The following is a 25,167-nucleotide window of genomic DNA, read 5'->3' as shown; positions in this document are numbered from 1 at the left end:
TTCTAAACATCAGGGCCGCCCCTATCTCTTCACTGCTTCCCATCCGCCCAGTTTTTCAAAGCCACAGGGTACATTTTGCACTTACTTCTGTCGCTCTGTTTCCTGGTTTTTTTTTTTTTTCAGTGAACGTTTTATTGAATGATAACACACATGTCCCACAGCACACAAATCATCACTGTAACTTCGATGAATTTCCTCTAGGGGAACGTTCTCAGAACAACAGTCCCAGCACCCCAGACGGTCCTCCTCATGTCTCCCTCCATCCCTCCCTCCTTCCCTTGGTGGGGAGCTTCTCGGGGGTCTTGGGGCATTGTGGTCCTGCCATCTCACAGCCTCACTTCCAGCCTGCTCCGTAACACCCGCTGCTCTCAGCGGCCAGGGCCGGGCCCCGGCTGTGTGACGTGGACCTGGAGGTGTGAGGAAAGCTCTGTCCGTCTGTCTGTCTATGGTGAAAGCATAGCACGCGGTGGGGGACTTAGGTGCCCTTGTGGCTGAGCAGAGCCGGCAGGAGAGGCCCAGGTCCCACCCCATCCCCCACCCCCAGGAAGGATATGCTGTTTCCATATAACAAAAAAGACCTTTGAAATTGCTCATTTTCTTCCTCTTTTTCATCTTTTGGGAGGAAACAATTCTCATCACTGGAAATAGGGCAGATTCTAAGATGTGGGGTAATGCTCCAACCCCTCTCCTTGTTACAGCTATTTAGAAGCTAATGGCATTTGAGCAAGTCTTGCTGTTTGTACCCCATTTCCTGTCCGTCTTTCCTGCTCGGCCCCCTTTTCCCCCCTCACAACAGAACTCATTCGGTGGGAGGGATGGAGGTGGTCATGCTTTGAGACGGTCCTAGGATTTTTTTTTAATTGGCGTGTGTGTGTATGATAAGGACTAAATATGGTCTTTTCTTTCCATAATTTATATTCTGAGACACCGTTCTGTGTTTTCCCACACGGATCCTGCCCTTGGCACTGGGTCTCTGACCTCACAGGAAGCTTTCATTTCAGGTTAGTGTGAAAGGCAGTACTCAGATGGTCTAGGTCTTCTCCAGATCCCATCTGAAACGATTTATGGCACTTATAAAAACCGGGTGACAATAAACTGGACCTGATACGCAGCAAGACCTTCCTTATAAAAACGGGGAGACAATAAACTGGACCTGACACGCAGCAAGACCTTCCTTATAAAAACGGGGAGACAATAAACTGGACCTGACACGCAGCAAGACCTTCCTTATAAAAACGGGGAGACAATAAACTGGACCTGACACGCAGCAAGTCCTTCCTCGTGAGTGTCTAGCATGTATCTGGCTGTTAGTGGCGCACCGTTATAAACAGCCACCTCCTGCTACAGCACGTCTAGCACAGAAATACAGAAAAACACACAATGCCCTAGAACCCGAGCCCTTCACTGAATCCATGAAACCCATCCCTTGCTGTCACCTCGATTCTGACTCCTTATGGTGACACCATAGGACACAGTAAAACTGCCCCATAGGGTTCCCAAGGCTGTAAATCTTCACGGAAGCAGACTGCTGCATCTTTCTCCCGTGCAGCAGCTGGTGGGTTCCAACCGCTGACCTTTTTTTTTTTTTTCTCACTGTGCGCATTCTCTGTTCCATAACCCTGGCTCCTTCCTTTCCAGCGCTCAGAACCAGCTGTAGTAATTCCGTCGTCTGTTTATGTAGCAGTTCGTTGGCTGTCCCCTCCCAGTAGCATTGAAGGTGCATGAGGACAGGGCTGGATCTTGTTCACACCGTTTTCTGATGCTCAGGGCAGCGCCCGGTGTGAGGTGTAGCTGGGTGGGAGAGGGGACGGCTTCCTGGCCCTCTGTTCCCCTCACCTCCCACAGAACAGCCTGGCCCGGCCAGGGGTCTGCTTTGCAACCTTTTGGGGCCAGCTTTCCTGCTCTGAAGCCCTCTCTGTCTCTCTAGGCCTGCGCCCATCGCTGGAAGAACATCTACTATGAAACAGACCACATCCTGCCGCACGGCTTCTGCTACGTCATCCCGTCCAACCTCCAGGCCAAAGGCAGGACGCTGATCCCTTGTTATGAAGGTGAGCGCAGGTTGATTCTCCCCCGCCTGCTCCCACGCCGTGTCCTAAAGCACCCTGAACGCCCTCCACCCTTCTCTGCAACCTCAGCTTTCCAGGCTCTAATGAGCAGACAGCACTGTTTACCCCGACGGCCTTTGGGGAGGGCTGTGTCCCTTGGTGAGGAGTCCTGGTGGCACAGTGGTTAAAACACTGGACTGTATCAGCATTTGACCAGTTCAGGAAATGGAGCCCTGGCTCTGCTGATGTCTAAATGACCCCAGTCAGAAGAAAAATAAACTTTATCTTAAAAATAGATGATAATATAGTCAGTCAAGAGGGGAGGATAGGTAGTTAAGATACACAAATAATATGTCAGGACAGAAAATGCAATAAAGACCCAGACTGCTCCAGCTTGTTTCTTCTTTTCTCCCAGGAAAAAAAAAAAAAGGGAAAGTCCCTGGAAAAACTGGTTGGGTGGTTCATCAGGCTGGGGAAGTGAGGGAATCAATAGGGATAATGAGGCAGTGATTATTGTACCCCAGCTAGTGGGACCAGATCTTTGGCTTTCCCAGAAGATGACATGTTGTAGAAGTGGGACAAGTTGTCCTCCGTGACTCCTCTGAATACCACCACAGGCATCAGAAAGCCAAAGGATGGCCCTTTAAGGCTGGGCACTAGGGCGGGAAGTCAATACAGTGGCTCGTATGTTCAGGTTATTTCTTATTCATCAGCTGTGGGATCAGCAGTGGGCCAGTGTTGGTCTGGGGACTTGACACATTCTCCCATGTACTCTTCACAAAAATAGGTATTTTTCGTTGCTTGGGTTTGAATATAGAAAAAAAAAAGATTTTTTTTTTTTTTTGAATACCAGTGGTTAATACAGAAGACACCAGTAGACAAGTTGGGGGGACTGAGAGAGGGAAAGGAAGGCAGCCCACCAAGGCTGTGTTATCAGGCAAGCTGCCACTTGCAGTCAGTCCCTCAGGGAACTCTGGGAGACAGCATAGAATGTGCACGTCAGAGTTATCCTGCAAGGGGTGAGCGGACTGGGGCCTTTGTCTACCTGGCACTTCTGGCCTGCCATGTATGTGGGCAGAGAGGGCCTCAGTGGCCAGAGAAAGCCCCCAGGAAAAAGATGTGGGTGCTGACAGAAATAGTAGGGACCCAGGGAACACGGGAGGGGCACTGGTAGGCCAGCTTCATTCAGTATTACTGCTGTACTCCTTTTACACACAAGGAAGCTGAGACTCAGAGTTTAAGTATAGGGCCGAGGTCATGCAAACAGGATCACTCAAAAATGGTAGCTCTGGGTTTGGGCTTCTCATTTGTCTGACCCCACCAAACCATTCTGTGCCCCTGTGGCTAGTGGTGATTTCTGATTGTTTTTTTTGGGAGTTTCTACTTTAAATGAAAGTTAAATAAAAGCCAGTTAATGACCCTCACGAAGCAGCGGCAGGTGGCGGTTTGAGTGATCCCAGAGGTGTGACGATGAGGTGAGGGGAATGTGAGCAGGTGCGAGTGAACGGGAGCAGCAGGCAGGTGGCAGGTCAGGTTCAGGTCTCTCCTCGTGTCTCACTCACGAGGCAATGAGGATGGACGGAGGGAGAGAGTGACTTCTGACCCGAGGCCTTAGGAGACATCGTGTGATCCCACCCACCCCTCTGAGTGCTCCTGGCCACACCACAGAGCATGCCCCGCATAGCTCGCTGGTCCCACCTGAACCAAACCTGCAGCCGAGCCCAACTGGATCAGCCAAACCCCAGCAGATCTGTGGATGCACGAGTGAGAAACAAACGCTGATTCTCGTTTGCCAGGGAGGTTTTGTGGTCAGTATGTAGTAATAGCAGACTGACACACGGAGTCCCTGGGTGGCATAAACTATTAAGTGCTCAACTACCAGCAGGGAGGTTGGCGATTCGAACCCACCCAGAGGCACCTCGCAAGACAGGCCAGCCCATCTGCTTCCAAGAGGTCACGGCCTTGAAAGCCCTATGGAGCAGTTCTGCTCTGCACACACGGGGCTGACTTACTGGCAGCTAATCAACAACAACAACAACAGCTGACCGACATGAGGCTCATCTCAGAGCCCAGGTTCATGCAGCAGTGGGTGTGGGATGGGCCACAGCCTCCAGGAAAGCACTTGTACTTCATTACTTGTGGACTTACGATGGTCAAATGGAGCCAGCAAAGAAATTAGGAAAATGGCGGTGTCCCTGCCCAACCCCTCTTCCCCATGCCCGGTGCACACATTTCCATATCCCAGCTCATTCACTGGCCCAGACAAGAGTAAAGGGCAGGGCTGGCTTGGGGAGTATTGGGCTACAAGAGGAACCCCTTAGAAAAACGGGGATCTGAACAGAAACTTTCTGTAGTTCTTGGGCTCATATGGGGCGAGGGCGGCAGATGCTTAGATTTCTTTGGAAGACCTGGCTGCTAGGAGTGGGGTCGTGGTAAGAGGGGTGTGTGCCACAGTTGGAGCCTGGTGGTGCAGTGGTTAAGAGCTCGGCTGCTAACCAAAAGGTCGGCAGTTTGAATCCACCAGCTGCTCCTTGGAAACTGTATGGGGCAGTTCTACTCTGTTCTGTAGGGTCACTATGAGTTGGAATCGACTCGACGGCAATGGGATGCCATGGTTAGAGGACCCTTGCCTGTGTTCTCTTGGCTCTCGGGATTTCTGCTGCCCTATTTGGTGTTCTAAACTAAATGTTCTCTTGCTCTGAAGGCAACCTCTTAATGTGGAAAAACTCAGTGATACAGGAAACAAAGCTGTCTGTTCCAGGTGGCGGGTTCCAGTATGGTGAGATATAACAGAAGTATTTTGGAATCTCTCAGATGTCACCTACACCAGCCTCCTGCCCTTACTGAGATCCAGAGAGGTGGTGTGACTTGCCCAAGGCTGAGTTATCTTTCCACTGTTAGTCACGTGCCACACAATGGGAAGGCAATGTAATGTGGCAGCTGAGAACACCGACTCTGTGAACGTCTCCCCTAAGTTTACCGCACAGGGCCATTGTGAGGAGCTTGTGAGAAAACACACAGGGGGACAGTGCTCACAAAAACCACAGCTGCTTCTGTAACTGTGGCCTTGATGAGGGCCTCTAAAGGAGGCCTGGTGGTGCAGTGGTTGAAGTGCTCGGTGGCAGCTAACCAGAAGCTCAGAGGTTGGAATCTACCAGCCACTCCATGGGAGAAAGACATGGCAGCCTACTTCTGTAAGGATTTCAGCCTTGGAAACCGGAAAGACTACGGGGCGGCGGCTCTGCTCTGTACTGGAGGGCTGCTGTGATGCTGTGGGTCAGAATCGACTTGATGGCAGTGGATTTGATTTTTTTTGGTTTGTGAGTCTCCATAAGGGTCAGCTGGGCTCTCTTCAGAACGTCAGAAGGTTGGTTTAAATGCGTGGACATCCTTTCAGAACGTCAGAAGCTTTTGAATTATTGAAACAGTTGGCCTTTGGTTGGGCACAAAGACGTTTTTCTCATGATTTTCAGGTGTTTCCTGTTTCTGGTTGGGTGGGAAGTGCTACCAGAATGTCCTGTCCAGAACCAGGAAACGTAGAGGGAAGAGGAAATAAAAATGAATTTAGGGCGCAGAGTAAAGTAAACCGGTGGTGCATACCCTAAGTCAGAACAGTTCATGTCTGAAGTGAGAAGAGCATCATTCCTGCCCTATACTGTTTGGCTTGGCCAGAACCAGTGAGAAAACGAGCTTCAGCGGGACCACATATGGGAAGACCATTTGTAAAATAAAGAGCAAACGCTATAAAATGTTGGTTACTATTAACCAAATCATGATATTTTAGGACTCCCAGAAGTTAAGTCGGTGCCTGTAATAAAATTGAATGCAGAGATCTCTTTCATCCTTTGCCCTGGAGCCCACCAAGGCCAGAAACCAGAGCTTGGCAAGAGTGAGGCTAGAGACGGAGCCATCTTTATGCTCAGACTGAGAAACCTCATTAATGTGGATAACTTGGGAGCAGCTCGGGCTAAATTAACAAAAGGTGTCCAAGATTAAACATTGAGAATGAAATGTAATTAGAGGCAGCGAGGCTACCATTGTGTATTAGAGCTAACTTTCAAAATCTGGCTTTGCCGCTCACTTATTCCTGTGGAGGCCCTGGGTGGTAGAAATGGTTAACGTGCTTGGCTGCTAACAGAAAGGCTGGAGGTGTGAGTCCACCCAGAGGCACCTCTGAAGAAAGGCCTGGCAATCTACTTCTGAAAAATCAGCGATTGAAAGTCCTATACAGCACAGTTGTGCCCGGGCACACATGGGGTTGCTGTGAGTTGGGGTCAATGTTAGTTGACTGGTTGTTATTCCTATGATTGAACCCAGCTGCTCCTATTTTCTAGCTCAGTGACCTTGGGCAAGTTCCCTGAGCCTCAGTCCTCGGCTGTGTTCTCTAGAGAAGCAAAGCCAGTAAAGTGTGTAAATATATGTAGAGAGAGATTTATGTCAAGGAAATGGCTCACACAGCTGGAGAGGCTGGAACATCCCAAGTCCGTGGGTCAGGATAGAGGCTTCTCCTGATTAACAAAGCGGCAGGGGCTGGTGAACCCAAGATTGGCAGGTCAGGAAGCAGGGCTCTGGCTCATGGGCTGCAAAGACTGACAAATACCAAGATCAGCAGGCATGACTACAGGTAAGCTGCTAGCTCAAGTCCCAAGAACCAGAGGTCAGACCAACAGGAACCAGCTGCAGGACCCAGAGTGAGCAAAAGTCCCCAAGCCTTGCCTGAATGTCTACTCGTATTCGATGCAGGCCACGTGCCCAAGGAAACTCCCTTTCAACAACTGATTGGCTACTCACAGTAGATCCCATCGTGCGGGTAATCACGTATCAGATCTCAACAGGGAAGTGATCACAACGTTATATGACTGCCAAAACACTGAGAATCATAGCCCAGCCAGGTTGACATTCAATCTTAACCATCACAGTGCCCTAACCTGTAAAAGGAGAATACCTGCCTAAGAGGGTTGTTTTGGGGTGTATAAATGCTTTAACACAATGCCCAGCTCAGAGTCAACACTTAATACATGTGAATTGTCTGATTAACTTTGAAGTGATGTAATAACATCACACAAGTTCTCGAAAGGTGTCTAGCAGATCCTTCTTTAGGGACTAGATAATAGATAATAGGAAGCTGGGCATTACTAAGATGATTTTAAGAGCCCTTGAAAAGATTATGGAAACCCTGGTGGCATAGTGGTTAAATGCTATGGCTGCTAGCCCAATAGTCAGCAGTTCGAATCCACCAGCTGCTCCTTGGAAACTCTGTGGGGCAGTTCTACTCTGTCTTATAGGGTCGCTATGAGTCGGAATCAACTCGATGGCAATGGGTTTGGTTTTCTGGGTTTTGAAAAGATTATAATATCTTAAATACCTTTAAAGATCATATTTGCACCATGTATTTGCTTGGTAAACTCTCCTTCCTCCTATTTGTGGATGATCTAAAGTTTAACACATGCCATGTTTAAATGCTCTTGAATTTGGAATTAATTGCTGGGGTCTGAAGTCGTCAAATTTTACTGCGCTTTACAATTGCTTCTTATTTCCAAAGATTTTTCTGCCACCCTCTTTATTATTAGGGGATGGATGGACGGGCTGGGCTTTCATTTCTAATGTGCTTTTGTGTCTCTGAAGCCCGTGATCGTTTCTCAGGAAGGAGATGGGTCACCTATCCAGATGTGAAGAGTCTTCCCCACCCCCTTCTGATGTTGAAGGAGGAGCCCAGGTAGCGCAGTGCTTAAGTGCTTGGCTGCTAACCAAAAGGCCAGTGGTTCAAATCCACCAGCTGCTCCTTGGGAGAAAGTTGGGGCAGTCTGCTTCCATAAAGATTTACAGCCTTGGAAATCCTCTGAGACAGCTCAGCTCTGTCCTGCAGAGTCACTACGGTTGGAATCAACTGGATGCACACAAGAAAGAACACAAACAACAACATTGATGGCTGTGGCTCCACAGGGAATGAAGATCAATCAAGATCTATTTACATACGAAAAGCAATTGAGTTTTTTGTTTCCCTTTTTTTTTTTGCTTTAGAGAGAACCATAAAAGGCTAAGTTGATCCATTTAAAAATTCAAGGACAAGCCACATACGTTTTTATTAAAGATCGCTGCATTTCCATAGGATTTTATGGTTTCCAAAGAGCCTGGTAAACATTATCTCATTTAAGTAAATCCAGCCAATTAAAAAAAAAAGAGTATACAGTTCTATATTACAGCCAGTTAAGGCAGAGAGTGATCCTGTGGGGGAGAAGGGAGGGTGACCTGAGGGACAGCCAGGCCCAAAAGGAGAAGGCCAGAGGGGTCCTGGTCCCATCAAAGCTTACCCTGCAGTGCAAGGAATTTTTTTTTATCTCAGGCAAAAATACGTTCCATACTTCAAATCAGTTGCCATGCGTTGTGTGGAATTATTGATTGCTTAAATGGCATCCTCAAATATTTTCCTTACTGATGTCCAAATTTTATAACAATCTCATTTTCAAATTGGATATCTATGTGACGGGTGTCTTGCGTTTTGTCCCTCCCAGAAAAAATATCTTCGCCTCACATTTATTCTGGTGTTAACACTGGGTACCTTGACATTGATGACCTTACTATTTTCATTTTTTTGGGGGGGGGCGCAGTAAATATTATTACCCCATTGCACGGATGGGAAGACTGAGGCTCAGGGAGGCTGATGAAGGTCACAGGGTTACTGAGGAAGGGCTGCTGCCTTTCAAGTTTAATGTAGATTTGTTTGTAGCTACCAGTTCTGTTCGGATGTTGATTTTCTTCGGGCTGTGATTACTGGGGTGCTGTGGCCCATCACTGAGAAAAATTACCTTTTTTTTTTCACATCATAGTTTTATTTCAAGAATTTTGACAACGCTATGCTACAGACTTTTCAGGCTGTATTGCAGTTTTGCAGTGGTCGTCATGAACGATGGATGGCTCCCAGTAGGTGAAGGGACTTGAGACTCGGCTTGAGAGAATGGAACCATGAAGAGCCGTTCTGCATCCTGGGTTCCCCTTTACTCTCAGCGTTTGGCTTTCTTATCTGAAGAGCAGTCCGACTGTACACGTTTTAGTGCCACTATCTGAGAGCCTTTCAGCTTTGGCCACAAAAGTGGAATTCTACTCAGTTCTCAGCTGGGGTTCTTACTGAAACGTGACCATCCCGTGCTGGAGGTCACTTTACGATACGAGGCACTATAATGCGAATGTATTTTCAGTCACCTCACGTGTGTGAAAGCTGGACAGTGAAGACCAAAGAAGAACTGATGCCTTTGAATTATGGTGTTGAAGAATACTGAATATTCTTGGACTGCCAGAAGAATGAACAAATCTGTCTTGGAAGAAATACAGCCAAAATGCTCTTTAGAAGCGAGAATAGTGAGACTTCGTCTTACGTACTTGGAGCATGTTACCAGGAGAGACCAGTCCCTGGAGAAGGACATCGTGCTTGGTAAAGCAGGGGGTCAACAAAAAAGGGGAAGACCCTCAATGAGATGGATTGACACAGTGCCTACAACAATGGGCTCAAGCATAACGATGACTGTGAGGATGGCACAGGACTGGGCAGTGTTTCGTTCTCTTGTACTCAGGGTCACTATGAGTCACAGCACCTAATGGCAACAACAACTGTAAGCTGACTGTATATTATGTGCCTGTAGGATTGCTCACGTCCACCTCTGAAGGGGGAGCATGGTATCCTTGGGAGTTGGTGAGATGGGTTTCTAGATTTTTAGGGTGGAAGAAACTGCATATTTGAAGATTACAGTTTTTTTTTTAAGGGTAAGAGTAGTATCACTGGGAACGTACTTTGTGAGGCATGATGGTGTGGCAGGAGTAGGTTGGAAGTGGGAACCCCGGTGTTTAGTCCTGGCTCTGAGGCTCATTAGCTGTGTGGCTTTAAAGAAGCTGCTTGCTCTCTCTGAAACAAAGGCTTCCTCAGCTGCAAATGAGTGAATAGGATTAGAATTACTAGATGTTTTCTAAAGGTCTTTTCTGCCTTTAAAACCTTTCTTTCACTTCGTTGTAACTTTCTGGCTTTCTACAGTTTGCTTTTAATGCTCATTGTGGCTTAATCATAAGGAGCCCTGGTGGCACAGTGGTTAAAGCGCTTGACTACTAATTGAAAGGTCAAGGTTTGAAACCAGCAGCAGCTCCAAGGGAGAAAGATGTGGCAGTTCTGCTTCCGTAAAGCTTTACAGAAGAAGGTCGCTATGTATTGAAATCTACTTGACGCCAGTGGATTTTTGGGTAATAGCTTAATCGTTGATTAAATTATTTGTATAAAATTTTCTCCCTTTCTTCAACTGCCAGCCTTTCAGTTAGCAGCCAAGTGGGTAACCACTGTGTGGCCAGGGCTCCTTTCTCCTCCTCTAACCTAGGTGTTTACGTCGTTATTTAATCTGTTTTTGCTATTTAGACAGTGACGCTCATAACTGAAGATCTTCTTGCCCCCTCGTCATTTTTATATTTAAAATGTCCCTTTTATGACTACAGACCTGTTGGTTTGACTGCATCGTGCCCCAAATTATTGTTTAATTATTAGTTATGTAGATTTGTCACCCCTTTGTGAAAGTCAGAAATATTTTAAGGTTGTTGTTAGTTGTTGAGTTGATTCTGATTCATGATGACCCCATGTGTGCGGAGTAGAACTGCTCCATGTGGTCTTCAAGGCTGTGACCTTTTGGAAGCAGATTGTGAGACCTGTCTTCTGAGGTGCCTCTGGGTGGCTTCAAACCGCCAACCTTTTGGCTGCTAGTTGAGCCTTTGGAAAGCTGTTTATTTCATGGGTAAGTTAAGAAACTATGGAAACTGAATTTGTGAAAATTGGTGTGTTAAAAAGACTAGCTTTGAAAGATGAAACTTTCTCAAATGAGTGAAAAGAAGAGAAATTATTAGGACAAATTGTGTTGTTAGGTGTCATGAGTTGGTTCCAACTCGTAATGACCCTGTGCACAACAGAACGAAACACTACCCAGTCCTGCAACATTCTCACAATTGTTATGCTTGAGCCCATTGTTGCAGACACTGTGTCAATCCATCTCATTGAAGGTCTTCCTCTTTTCCGCTGACCTCTACTTTACCAAGCATGATGTCCTTCTCCAGGGACTGGTCCCTCCTGATAACATGTCCATAGTCAGTGAGACAAAGTCTCACCATCTTTCCTTCTAAGGAGCATTCTCCCTAGACAGATTGTTCGTTCTTTTGGCGGCCCATGGTGTGTTAAATATCCTTTGCCAGCACCATAATTCAAAGGCATCAATTAGGAAGAATATATATGTATATATTTCTTACACTGTATCTAACCTTTGACCTTTCCGTGGGATGGTCTCATCCCACCTCATCCTTTTGGGAAGGGTGTAGGAAGTGACTCTACCGTATCAGTGGTCTTCTTGAATTAATCAAAATGCGTTAGTCCGGGCTCCATGCATTAAGTTGCAGATTGTGAATGTTTGGAAACGAGTATTTTTTCCTCCCTGAGTTGCCTTCTGTTTAGACAGAGTTTAGTATAGCCAGCAGCTAAACCAAGGAAAACACTACCATTTTTAGTATGGAGGAGCCATATATGACTTAATGCTTTAAAGTCTGTGACGGAGGCCAGTTGATTCACACCTACCCGCGGCAGAAAGAGTTTTTCCACCTGTTCCCAGCTCTTCCATGTGATTTCTAGGTTCCCTTACTCAAATACCTCTTCTGCTTTCTCGACTCATTTCCCCCAAATTTGAGTTAGATTAATTACAGCATCTGTGAGCTGCTGTCCCACACAGCCTGATTCTCCCCTGCCTCTCTGAGGTGGATAAAAGCTTCGTTCTGCAGTGGAGAGAAAGCTAGCATGTCGCAGTCCCTTCTGTGCTGGGCCGCATCCTTGGGGCATTTGGAGGCCAAATGGACATGCCCAGGAGTGGCCGGCTGTGGGGCCCCACGACCTTTGTGTTTGTGCAGGAAAAGTTTTTCCAGGGGATGCAGGAGATTGGAGGCCCCACCCTGGGCCCCTCCACCCTGCACTTCCTGGACTTTTCAATGGAGGGATGGTGTGTGAGCTGGGCTTTTCATGGTTGCTGTGTGGGGGGCACCCTCGTCCCTACGCCCGCTTCCCTTTATAAAGCTTTGTGGTGGAGGCTTTTCCACCGTCTCAGCTCCAGGCAAGTGAAGGCCAGTTTATAAGGATCTATCATTTGTTTTCTTTTTGAAGAAAGAATCGGGTTAAAACAGCAGTGGTGTCTTAGCTCACCAAAGCAGCAGCCAAAAGAGGGAACCATGCTGTGGCCTGGTGTCTGGTCACTGCCTCTTGGGAAAACCCCCATAGTTGGGCCTGGCCCCTGAAGATTGCAGCAGCACCCTGAAGTGGCAGTCACCAGTTGTGTGGCCTTGTCACCTTACAAAGTCTGTTCTCAGACCCTTTCTCACTGAACCAGGATTGTTAAATACCCGCTAGGTCTGCACAGTGACTTTTGTTTGACTGTCAAGGGGCAGGCTGGGCTGGGCACAGAGCTCGGCTTTGGATACCTTGGCTCACAAGATGATGTTGCATCTGAAGGTGTGGGTGACCAGGTACCACTCTGACACGTTCCCAGGAAGGAGGCTCACATCAGCTTTTCAGAGGGGGTCAGGCTTCAGAAGAAGAGCATTTTGCATGAGAAGGGCTGAAATGAACATGAGGTCAGTGACTTCACTGCCGCATTCTTGCAGGCCTGGGTCTCCTGGGGTGGGTGTTCCTATTTGTGGCTCCTCACAGGTATGTAAGGACAGGCAGTGAAGGGTTGTGCTAGGGGACGGGCAGGGACTGAAGAAATGGATCTGAAATTTCTACTGAGCTCCTGATGCCCAAGTGAGGATGGAATTGTCCAAGGTAGAATCAGTCAGTATCTGGTTTGGAAAACCCAGGAAAAGGAGGGTTTTTCCCCATCTTGTGGGTTTTGCCCCTTTCTGATGATACCTGCTGTTAGCTTTGGACCTCTGTGGTTAGTGGTGCCACTAGGCCTAGAACCCAGGATTCTTGGTACCCAGACCACAACTCCTTATCAAGCAGGGTTTCAGAGATCCTGACAGGTGCGCAGATGCAGGAGGTAGGAGTGGAAGGTCAGGGCAGGTACAGGTCCAAAGGGAGAGGCTGGGAAGCTCAGGAACCCCACTTCTCCAGGAAGCCTCCTGCCCAAAGGCACTCAGCTCTCTCTCTCCGTGGGTCAGCGAGCCTAGCTCTGCCAAGTGCCCAGAGGTGCTCTACTCTGCCAGCAAGCCTCCTGCTGGAAGACGCTCAGCTTTCTCGCTCCATGGGTTGGGAAGCCCACCATGCTGTCTCTTGCTGGTCTCCTGGTTCTGCTGTTCCTGCTGCTACTGTTTCTCGCCGTCTCTGACGTTACAGTTCTCTCTCTCTGTCTCCTGGGTCTGGGAGATTCTCAGTGCAGGGATCTCAGGTCCAAAGGATCCACTCTGCTCCTAGCTCTTCTTTCTTGGTGGTGGTTGAGGTCCCCCTCCTCCACTGGGATGGCTCATTTTAAGCCTAGCAAGATGGCAAAACTGACCAATCCCCTCATTAGGGTTCTATACACCTTATTTGCATGGTCCCACTCCCACAAGGGTGCCATGCCCCTCATTTACATTATTGGCAAGCTATCCAATCCCCTTGGTGGGATACAAGCACCTCATTTGCATAGTCCCACCCAGTCATGTGGTGGGAGTTACAAAGACTGTGGCTAGAAGGGCCATATTAAGTAATTCACTGCACTGCACTGGGGTTTCAGAAGCACCAAAGCTGGTGGGATGGTGCTTCCTTCCATGTATGTCCCTGGTCCTCAGACCACTGAGGGGGCAGCCCCAGCCTGTGGACACGGGGACTGGCCTCTCAACGGTGCCTCTGAGCTGGCAGAGGAAGGGGGGCAGGAAGGGGTTTCACCTTAGAGGACTAGTCTGGGGGCAGGAGTAGGCTCCTTCCAGCTCACAATATGGCTGTGGCCGCTCAGAGTCCCCGGGCCCTGCTCCTAGCACAGAGCATGCGAGCACAGTTTGGGGATGAAGTAGAGAAAGGCACTGAAGTTCCCATAGCTATGATTCTTGGAGTCCCTGCCACAAGGAGACCTTGAGACTGTTTGCTTTTAAAAGCCTACTCACGTCATAAATTTATGAGGCAGAACTGGTGTGTTCTGCATTGTAGTTTTGTACAGTTCTTGGGGGCTGAATTTCCTTCTTACACCCATTTTTTCAAGAGTTACAATTGGGTGATTAACAGATAGAGGGGTGGATATGCTTTTTGCCAGAACCTTCCAGATTTAATATAACTGTTTGCCTAGGTTGGGACGTTTTGATTCTTCTTGTCATTGTGCTATTTTATGCAAGATTTATTCATTACTTCGCACAAGCCTCTGGTATTAGGCTTTGCACAGAACCAGGGGCGGATGACCCGATAAGCAAGGTAATCACGGGCTTACATGTGCTTACTTCCTGAACTGTAGTGAACAATTTTCTAATCTGTAGTTGAATTGTTCAGTACAGATCAGGAAGTAAGCACAAGTAAGCCCATGCTTACCTTGCTTACTGGGCCATCTGTCCCTGTCAGGGTTTGTAAATTTGAAAACAGGCTTTGATTCTGTAGGCAGTTGCTGTGGGGTTGGGAGAGAGACAGATGCCAGCCATACCTGGAAGCAGAATCTTGGATGTGGTGAGAAAATGTGAAATTGTTCACTCCAGATGATCTGGTAAGCAAAGTGAGCGCTGTGCATACCTTGCCTATTGGAGAATCTGCCCCCACACAGATCAAGCAAGTTTTGTTTGTCACTGGTTGCTTTCTGGCAGGCCTGTGAGTTCTCCTTAGAACGACAAGACAAGGCAGAAGGAACTGATTCAGTTCTCACAGGCGAGGGGAATCAGTCAATTGACATTGCGTTGTAATTTATCAGCTGGTCAATGGCCACTTACTGGAAAATGTTACCAGGCTCTGTGGTGAGTGTTGTTAGAAACCCAATTACTCCGCGTATTTCCCCAGAGCCCTTTCCCCCCTTGGCCTCAAGTAGACAATCTGAGCTGCAGGAAGTGGTCTCTGTGTTGCAATCACAGCTTCCTTGCTCCTTGGATTTACTTTGTGTTTCAAAAATAATCACACTGCTTTCAATGATGGCAGAGGCTTAGCAGGAGCCCAGGGGTGGCATGGGGGTCACTGGGTTATTTTTTTGGGTGGCCTCAGCCTGCTGGTGCCCTGAGGCTGGTGTCAAGCCTTCATTGTGCATGCAATTAGAGTCACCTGACCTGAAGGGCTCTCTGGCTCCATGTCTTTACCCATGAAAACACTTCAAACAGCTGGTCACCTTGATGGGCCAGAGAGATGATGAGGGAACATGACTGTCTTGAGTCAGAGCTTGGGTAGAACCCTGACTTTGCCATTTATTAGCTGCCTTGGGCAACTTGGAGCCCTGGTGGTGCAGTGGTTAAGAGCTCAGCTGCTGACTGAAAGATCAGCAATTTGAATCCACCAACTGCTTCCTGGAAACCCTATGGAGCAGTTGTACTCTGCCCTGTAGGGTCGCTAAGAGTTGGAATTGACTCGATGGCAATGGGTTTGGTTCAGTTTTGGTTTGGGGCCACTTGCTTAACCTCCCTGAGCCTGTCTGCTAGCAAAGAGGTTACTTGTTCCCAAGGATGAAGGATTGATGATGTGATGTGGATGGAAGCAGCTAACACAGTGCCTGGAACATGGTAAACAATTATCAAAAATTTCCCCCTCTCTATATGGCCAACTTAAAAATTATACAGCAGCAACAGATGAATTTGTCAGGGAGGAATGCTGGGAAGTGAGGGAGCAGTGAAGGAAAAGAGCTTAATTTTTAGTTTTCTTTTGGCTCAGAGATATTACCTTGCTTTGCTTCCACACGAGGAAGACAGAGGGGAAGATCTCAGACATAATGTGACCGTTGGCTGCAGCAAGTCCAGAGGGTTCCCCCTCCCTGGGTCTCACCGGCTGTGATGGCGTGGTTTGGTGGGATGGGAGGAAGCATGTAGCCTCCAGCTACATCGAGTGTCTTTTTAGGAGGGTTAGTCGTCTCCTGTGTGAGAAAGATGTGAAAGTCTGCTTCTGTAAAGATTTACAGCCTTGGAAACCCTATGGAGCAGCTCTACTCTGTCCTATAGGGCTGCTATGAGTCAAAATCAACTTGACGATAGTAGGTTTTGGGCTTTCAGCCTTTTTCCTGGGGATTCCGTGCTGGGATGCCTCATCATTCCATTTTCAGCTCCTTGGCCCTGTTAGGGATTCTCATCCTTTTTGAAGTAGATGAAGTAATTGTCACCCGCCTCCTGCTTAATTACCAGGGCGGCTACTCCCCTTTCCCCAGCATGAGCCAAGGAAGTTTACTGGGGCACTTGGCAGCCTCTCTTCCCGATGGCACCAGAGCCTGGATTTTTGAGGTCTGGTGGATTCCTGAGACTTGCCTTCTGAGCCTGGGCCTCCCTGGGCTCAGCCCACAGTAGCACATAGGAGAAGCGGCAGGCTCACCGCAGGCTCCCGTCGGCCGCTCCACACGAGACTAACATGCTGTGGTTTGGTTCTCTCCCTTTCATTGCCCATCTAGAGTATAAGAAGAAGTACGGGGAGGAACATGGCTCCTGTCAGGCTGGGATCGCAGGCTTCTTCACCGAGGTGGGTATTGGCTCTTCGGGCATTTTTGTTATTTTGTGGGTGTTCATCATTTTGTGATTAGGGTAATCCCTTGAGATGGGACTTTGGTGCCTCAGATACGTGAGCAGTGAGTGAGTAGATTCTGGTCCTCATATCCAGGGAAGGTTCTTTAAATCTGGTGGGGCGCCAGCTGGCCAGAGACCATGGTGTGGGAGGGTAGGAGGGGAGGCTAATTTGGAGGCTACTCCCCTCATTAATGATTTCAGTGGGAATCAGCTTGACTCTGAGACGCCTGGAAAGAATTGATTAAAAGGAGTGCAAGCGAAACAACATCAAGTGGTGCCTTGTTGTTGGCAGCTATTAAGATACAGAAAGCGTATAAGTGCCCCCTCCGATCATTCCTCTCTCCTCGGTGGGACTTTACATAAAACCAAGATTTGCTTGTCCAGATTCCAAAGGACAATAGGCGGAATGCTTCCATGCCCAGTGCAAAAGTAACATGACCCTTGGCTGCTAGTCTGTTTTTAGGCAGCGTTGTGTGACTCTCAGTTCTGTTAGTTTATCCTTTATACCAGCCCCCGTTTCTCAAACATCTTTGTGACCCTGTCTGCCATGTGCGAAGTTCCCTGCCAGTCCATGTGATTGGCACATAATCCATTTAGCTGCTCACATCAAGAAAGTTTAATAACTTACTCTACTTTTTTTCACTTCTAATTCATCTGCCTGCCTATTGTTTTAACCTCCCAAACACATCCCAAATATGACAGCTTTTTAGTGCCACCATCACCATCTCCGTCTCTGCCTCCACCTCCACCACCTCCATTACCACCGCTATCACCACCGCATTCATTACCACCACCATTACCTGTTACCACCATCACCTCCATTACGAACACTACCACCTCCATCATCACCATCACCTCCATTACTGCCCCCACCTCCATTACTGCCCCCACCTCCATTACTGCCCCCACCTCCATTACTGCCCCCACCTCCATTACTGCCCCCACCTCCATTACTGCCCCCACCTCCATTACTGCCCCCACCTCCATTACTGCCATCACCTCCATTACTGCCCCCACCTCCATTACTGCCATCACCTCCATTACTGCCCCCACCTCCATTACTGCCCCCACCTCCATTACTGCCATCACCTCCATTACTGCCCCCACCTCCATTACTGCCCCCACCTCCATTACTGCCCCCACCTCCATTACTGCCCCCACCTCCATTACTGCCCCCACCTCCATTACTGCCCCCACCTCCATTACTGCCCCCACCTCCATTACTGCCATCACCTCCATTACTGCCCCCACCTCCATTACTGCCCCCACCTCCATTACTGCCCCCACCTCCATTACTGCCCCCACCTCCATTACTGCCCCCACCTCCATTACTGCCCCCACCTCCATTACTGCCATCACCTCCATTACTGCCCCCACCTCCATTACTGCCCCCACCTCCATTACTGCCCCCACCTCCATTACTGCCCCCACCTCCATTACTGCCCCCACCTCCATTACTGCCCCCACCTCCATTACTGCCCCCACCTCCATTACTGCCCCCACCTCCATTACTGCCCCCACCTCCATTACTGCCCCCACCTCCATTACTGCCCCCACCTCCATTACTGCCCCCACCTCCATTACTGCCATCACCTCCATTACTGCCATCACCTCCATTACTGCCCCCACCTCCATTACTGCCCCCACCTCCATTACTGCCATCACCTCCGTCACCAACACCACCTCCATTATTATCGCCCCCACCTCCACTCTCCTATAAAAACCACCTTCATTACTGGAGATACACTGGGTCTGAACTGATCTCCTGGTGTCCACTCTTGACCCGTATTGTGTGTTTTGCATACCAGGATATCAATTAAACCACAACACTCTCACTCTGTGGCTTCCCATCGCATGGCAGGTTAAGATCCAAACTGTGTCTGCGCCGATGGGACTGCCTCTGATGACCTCCCCCTCGTTCGTTTGCTCCATGATAGCAGAGAGCTGCAGAAGGGGACGTGACAGTGAGGGTGCAGAAAAGATGGGTAGCAGTGGTTTCCAAAGCTTTCTGAGCAGCATTCCTTCTGAGTTAGGGTCAAAGCTGCCCATCTTGATTTAAAATTGAAGTCCCTGGGTGACAGAAACGGTTACTAAGTACTCAATTATTAACCAAAAAGTTGGTAGTTTGAACCTACCCAGAGGTGCCTTGGAAGAAAGGCCTGGCGATCTGCTTTTGAAAGGCCACAGACTTGAAAACCTTATGACACACATGGGGCCATCGTGAGTTGGAGTCAACTCAGTGGCAACTGGTTTATTTAAAATTGAAAAGAGAAAAACAGGGACTCAGAGAGGATAAAGAGTTGGAAATGCAGTCTCTAGTCCAGAAAGTTAAATAAAGAAAATTTAGAAATTTTATTACCCTTTACCCTCAAACCAATAAATATGAGGTACTTCCTCCCCATTCCCAGCCCTCTCTCGTCTTCAGTAATTCTTATTATGAGCAGTCACTTGAGAGTCTTTTTTTATTTTTAGATTATATTTTATTATGTTTTCAGCGAAGGTTTACATAGCAGTTTAGATTCCCATTCAACATTCAACACAGGTTGTTCAGCGACATCAGTTATGTTCTTTGCAACGTGTGTACGTTTTTCATCGTTTCTGTTCTGGTTGTTCTGTGCAGAGATCTTTTTATGACAGTCCACTGTAGGCGGGGTCAATGTCAGGCCCTGAGAATGGTGCCCCCAATCATCTTAACTGTTCAGGCCAAAAAAAAAAGAACAAGATCCATCTCTTTACGTCAGCCCCACCACATCCCATCCATCAGCAAGTCACTCTCCCTCTGATTTCAAAACGTATCACAAAGGCATCCATTTCTCTCCACCTCTGCTGCACCCCACGAGTCTAAGCCGCAGGTGTCTTGCTTCCGGCCCAGTGCAGAAGCCTTCTGTCTTCCTGCTGGAACCCTCACCTCCGAACAGTCTGCTCCCTACCAGCAGCAGAACGGTGTTTCAGAAATGTGAAAAATACCATGTCCATTGTTTGCCCAGAACCTTCTAGTGCCTTCCCGTCACACTTGAGTCTGATTCCTTCCCATGGTTCCTGCCTTATTCCTACTTTCTCAGTCTCATCCACTACCTGGCAGCCCCCTGACTCACTGCCCCCCAGCTACAGTGACTTTATGCTGCAGCTTGCAACATGCCTGACTCTTATACACAGACCAGTGTTGTACTGAAGACCATGGGTGTGGCTGTCTGTGCACAAGTGTACATGTTTCTTTGGGGGAGACAAATATAGCAGAGGAATTGCTGGGTCAAAGGTTTTCAAAATTTGATTTTTGATACATGCTGGCACTGGCACCGTAAAAAAGCTTACCAGCTGACATTCCCCCAATTGTGTGTCTCTCCCACCCCCACGTTCTCTCACCAGCACTTTACGTCTCCACCATTTTATTTTTGGTAGATATTTTAATGTATTTTTTTCCTGATTATTAGTGCAGTTTAGCAGCCTTTTCAAATGTTGGCCATTTGTATTTATTTTTCTGAAAATTGCCTGTTTCTTAGCACATTATGTTAGTTTTCAGGTTTATTTTACTGATTTTTAGAAACTCGTTAGATATTTTTGACACTGATCTCGTCTGTTATATATGTTGTAATTTTTTTCATCAGTCTTTTAAGTTTGATTATGGTGCCTTTTTCATATTGGCATTAAATATTCATATTTGGTCAAATCTACCAGTATTTTTCTTTCTGGATCCTATACTGTTCTCATCCTCATGCTAAGAATATGAAAATATCCACGTATATTTTCTTCTAGTACTTTTATGTATTTTTGAAAAAGTTTATGTATTTAATTCATTTGGCGTTTATTTTTGCATGGACTGTATAGTAGAAACTAACTACATTGTTTAACGAAATGTACAGTTGGTTGATGATACCAGTTTGTTAATCAATGGAAATAGGATTTGAAATATCATCCTGCCGTATGCCAAGTTCACTCTCTTCTTCCATCTCAATAAGCACTTAGATTGCGTCACTCCTGTGGCTGGCGTTCTTCCAGCAAGGTCTAGTGGAGTTTGACCTGATCCAGTCGGCAGTAGGGAGCCACTGTAAATTCATAAGCAGGGAACCGACATGGCGGATGGCAGTGTTGTAAGAAAGGGTATGTGCACTGGGTGTGTCTGGTGGTTTCGAAGTAGGAGGGACTGGTAGGAACTCAGGTAGGAGGCTGTGATGTGGTACAGCTGCGAACCACCAGGGCTGGCTAGGGTGATGGCAGTAGGGATAAAAATGCCTAGGGTAGTCAGAGAATCTAAGGAAGTTTCAATGGGCTGGGTGACCAGAGGACTGTTGGGTAGAGGAAGGAGGTTTTGAGCCAGACTTCTCTAGAATGGTGGTGCCCTTGGTGGAAAGGGGGCTTCAGGAGAAGGAGTCCACTGGGAGAGTGTCTTAGTCATCGAGTGCTGCTATAACAGAAATACCAGTGGATGGCTTTAACAAAGAGAAATTTATTCTCTCGCAGTCTGGTAGGTTACAAGTCCAAATTCAGGGTGTCAGCTCCAGGGGACAGCTTTCTCTCTCTGTTGGCTCTGGAGGAAGATTGCTTTTCATCAGTCTTCCCCTGGTCGAGGAGCTTCTCAGGCACAGAGACCCCAGGCCCAAAGGGCGAGCTCTGCTTCTGGTACTGCTTGCTTTCTTGGTGGTATGAAGTCCCCATGTCTCTGCTTGCTTCTCTCTTTTATATCTCAAAAGAGATTGGTTTAAGATACTACCTAGTCTAGTAGATCTCATCAATATATCTGCCACTAATCTATTTTATTACATCATAGTGATAGGGTTCACAACATATAGGGAAATCGTATCAGATGATAAAATGGTAGACAGTCATACAAGGGAAACATGACCTAACCAAGTTGACAGATATTTTTTGAGGGCACAATTCAGTGCGTGACAGAGAGGTACATTGCTGAGTCTGATTTTAGACCCGTGGTGCGGGAGGTGATCTGACACTCACGTAGACGTTGATAGGAGATACTTGGGTGTAGGGACCGGAACTCAGGTTGAGTAAGGGACTTAGATTTGGCCATTGCCAGTAACTCGGAGGAGGCTGAGTGTGCTTAGCACAGGATGGGGGGGGGGGGGGATGCCTCGGATTAGGCGGTGGAAGGAGAAAGGAGATTCATTGCAGAAATGAGGACTAATGAGGGTGTTGATGGACTGAGGATGGTGGTATGAGGAGGGAGGTGGTCATTACTGCTCCATCAGCAGGTGAGTGCCGTGTGGGAGGAGGGGTGGGTAGGAGGAGCAGGAAGGAAGGGGTGTGAAGGGAAAACCCAGAGGGCTGGGCAAGTTCGGGTGACCAGAGGAGCAAGAGGACCTGTACGAACAGCCTGGGGGAGGAGTCTGAGCTCCTCCAACCCCACAAAAGGCAAGGAGAACCAAGATCAATAGCACAAGGCCGACGCCCATAAGGGGGAGGCCAGACAAGCCTCTCTCTCTGCCATCTTTACCAATCCTGACACCAGCCATCCCTCCCACAGCACTCTCTGCTGTGTTTGATAATTCATTGCAATGGCCACGCAGAACTCACAGACCATACTCACTATTATGGGGTTTATTAGGGAAGTAACAGGTACAATTCAGGCTCAGGACCACTCAGGATACAGCTCTTCCATCGGGACAGCCTCTCCCCGGCCCTCAGTCTCTGCCCAAAGGCACTCAGCTTTCTCTCTCCGTGGGCCGGGAAGCCTACCTTGCCATCTCCTGCTGCTGGTCTCTCCTTCCTTGGTGGTGGTGGGCTCCTCCTCCTGCCCTGGAATTGGCTCTCTTTTAAGGCAAAACTGACCAATCCCCTTGGTGGGCCAGAGTTAGCTTATCACACAATCACCTGGGTGGGAGTTACAAGCTCACAGCTAGAGAGGCCTCTCACAGACGTAATTAATCCACCATGGGACGTGTTTAAACTCCAGGCTGTGGGACCCTGAGCCCGAGGAGCCATAGTACTCAGCGTGCTGGCCAGGCTCAGAGCAAACTGAAGCGGGGACGTTGTGTGCAGGGTGGCAGGAGCCGGGTGGTGGCAGGAAGTGGGACAGTGGCCCCTCTGACTGCCACTAAGTTCTCTTACCCCTGGCCGGTCTGGTCTTTGGCCTCTGCTTCGGTTCCCAGGCTCCTGACCTCCTTAAACAGTTCTCTGAACTCATTTGTGTCCCTCATTTCTGGAACTCCAGCTGTTTGGGGCTTAGCAGGAAATGTGGTTGAAGGGCCCAGGGAGGCCCTACTCCCCTTTGCTGCCCTCCTGCTGACCCTGTCACTTGGGCCTTGCCTTGGCTGTGAGTGGGTCGGCTCCCCTCACAAGGCAGGCGGCTGCTTCCCGAGCTGGACGTGCTTCTGTGGCCTTCCGGACATGGCCATGTTGCCCTGAAATATTCTGGCCCATGGTGCCTGCTTGACCTGAAGGTCAGTGACCTGGGGTTATCAAAGCCCTTTGGGTTATGGATACCACATGAGTTTTAGCTTGTCACTGAGGATAAGGGAGAATTTCCTGGGAACATTATGTTTTTTGTTGACTAGGATAACAGAGGCGGTAGAGACTTCACAGCAGCAGCAGAAGACTTTGTTCCTGGTCTCATTAGTTTAGGAACCTTGTCCGTGTGCCTGCTGGGTAGACCAGACCAACCTGTGAGGTGCGAGCACCACTGTGGACATGTAGAGAAGACATTTGGGCGGAAGTGTGACCAGCACAGGCTTCCGTTGCAGATCCCAAGGACTTGCTGGTCCTGCTACTCCTGCCAACTTGCAGTGTGCAGAGAAAGTCCCGTGGGTTCCCCCAGGCACTCCCTGATACCCCAGAACCCTGGGAGATTCCACTAATACACGCATCTCTGGCAAAGGCCTGCACTGTTGGCTAATGGGATCCCACAAACATGACTGAGGCAGTGGGGGCCCTTGACTAGCGGAGGAGCTTGCGTTTATGTGCGTGACGTTTGTGTTGGCTGTCCTGGGTGGTGGGAGCTATGCTTTGATAACATTTTCCTGGCACTTGTGAACAGCGCCAAAGGGCACAAGCCTTGTCCGTAGTCAACAGAAAAAGCCAAGCACAAGGGGTTTTTAGAAGACGCCATTTCCCTGACCCCTGTCCACGGCCCTGAGGGCAGCAGACCTGGACTCAGTTTATTTAACTGAAGGGGGAAGAGCGTTAACTCTGAGAGGAGATTTAAAAAAAAAGAGCTACTGGTTTTGAAGGTTTTTGAGGAGAGAGATTTCTTTGTCTGGTCCTCAGTAATGTTTGAGAGAAGAGAAGCAGGGATATGCTAGACACACATTTGTAATTTTTATGCTGGATTAAGCTAGATCAGGAAGCAGCGGTGGGTCAGTGGTAGAATTTTGCCTTCCATGCAGGACGCCCGGGTTTACTTCCTGGCCAACGCACGTCATGCACAGCTACCACCCGTCTGTCAGTGGAGGCTTTCGTGTTGCTACGATGCCGAACAGGTTTCAGTGGAGTTTCCAGAGTAAAACAGACTAGGAATAAAGGCCCGGCGATCTTCTGAAAATCAGCCAGTGAAAACCCTGTGGGTCACAGCGGTCCAGTTTACATTATGGGAATGGTGCCAGACCGGGCGGCATTTCACTCTTTTGGGGCCACTGTGAGTCAGGGCTGACTGGTTGGCGACTAACAACAGCTGTAAGAAGCTCGATCAGAAAGCAGTGTTTCTGCTGCCCAGTGTCCCAAAGAGCCTGTACGGGCCTGTGTGGCTGCTCACAGCTTTGGCTTATAAAATGCCGCAGGTGTAGAAAACTCTATACTGTGTATAAAACTGGTAGTGAGGATATTGCTCGTGGTGTTCCATGCCCTTTGTGTCTGAACACTGATTACAAAGTGTTTTCCCAGCTCAAGGCCAGGAAGACGTCTCTCCTGTGATGGCCAGCTCATGTAGCTACTTCATAGCTTTCTAAAGCTAGAACAGTCCCTTACATAGAACAGATGAGTGTAAGAGGAATGAATGGATGGATGGATGAATGAATGAGTGAATGAATGCCCCTCCATGTTTTCCCTGAGATAAGTGCTGGGTGCAGGAAATGATAGATTTTTATAAAACAGCAAGACACCTTTTAGAATCCCTGGTGTCTTAGGTCATCCAGTGCTGCTATAACAGAAAAACCACAAGTGGATGGCTTTAACAAAGAGAAGTTTATCCTCTCACAGTCCAGTAGGCTAGAAGTCTGAATTCAGGGCGCCGGCTCCAGGGAAAGGCTTTCTCTCTCTGTTGGCTCTGAAGGAAGGTTCTTGTCATCCATCTTCCCTTGGTCTGGGAGCATCTCAGCGCAGGAACCTCGGGTCCAAAGGACACGCTTTGCTCCCAGCGCTGCTTTCTTGGTGTCACTCTGCTCACTTCTCTCTTTTATATCTCAAAAGAGATTGGCTTAAGACACTACCTAATCTTAGAGACCTCATCAATATAACTGCCGCTAATCCATCTTATTACATCATAGTGATAGGATTTACAACACATAGGGAAGTCACATCAGAAGATAAA

The 25,167-nt window shown here is 48.3% G+C and overlaps 1 protein-coding gene across 1 annotated transcript in view; it reads left to right on the top strand.

Annotated features, from left to right (window-relative positions):
- The window catches only part of ITGA9 (integrin subunit alpha 9), a 393,719-nt gene that overhangs the window by 28,937 nt on the left and 339,615 nt on the right, over positions 1-25,167 (top strand). The window contains exons 4-5 of the mRNA XM_049870897.1: positions 1,928-2,051; positions 16,583-16,650. Coding sequence (XP_049726854.1) covers positions 1,928-2,051; positions 16,583-16,650 — 192 coding nt within the window. The remainder of the gene's footprint in view (positions 1-1,927; positions 2,052-16,582; positions 16,651-25,167) is intronic.

The sequence above is a fragment of the Elephas maximus genome, chromosome 27 (genome assembly GCF_024166365.1).
Source record: "Elephas maximus indicus isolate mEleMax1 chromosome 27, mEleMax1 primary haplotype, whole genome shotgun sequence".
Taxonomy (NCBI): domain Eukaryota; kingdom Metazoa; phylum Chordata; class Mammalia; order Proboscidea; family Elephantidae; genus Elephas; species Elephas maximus.
Note: the sequence above shows the minus strand (reverse complement) of the source record. Positions and strands in the feature narration are given on the sequence as shown.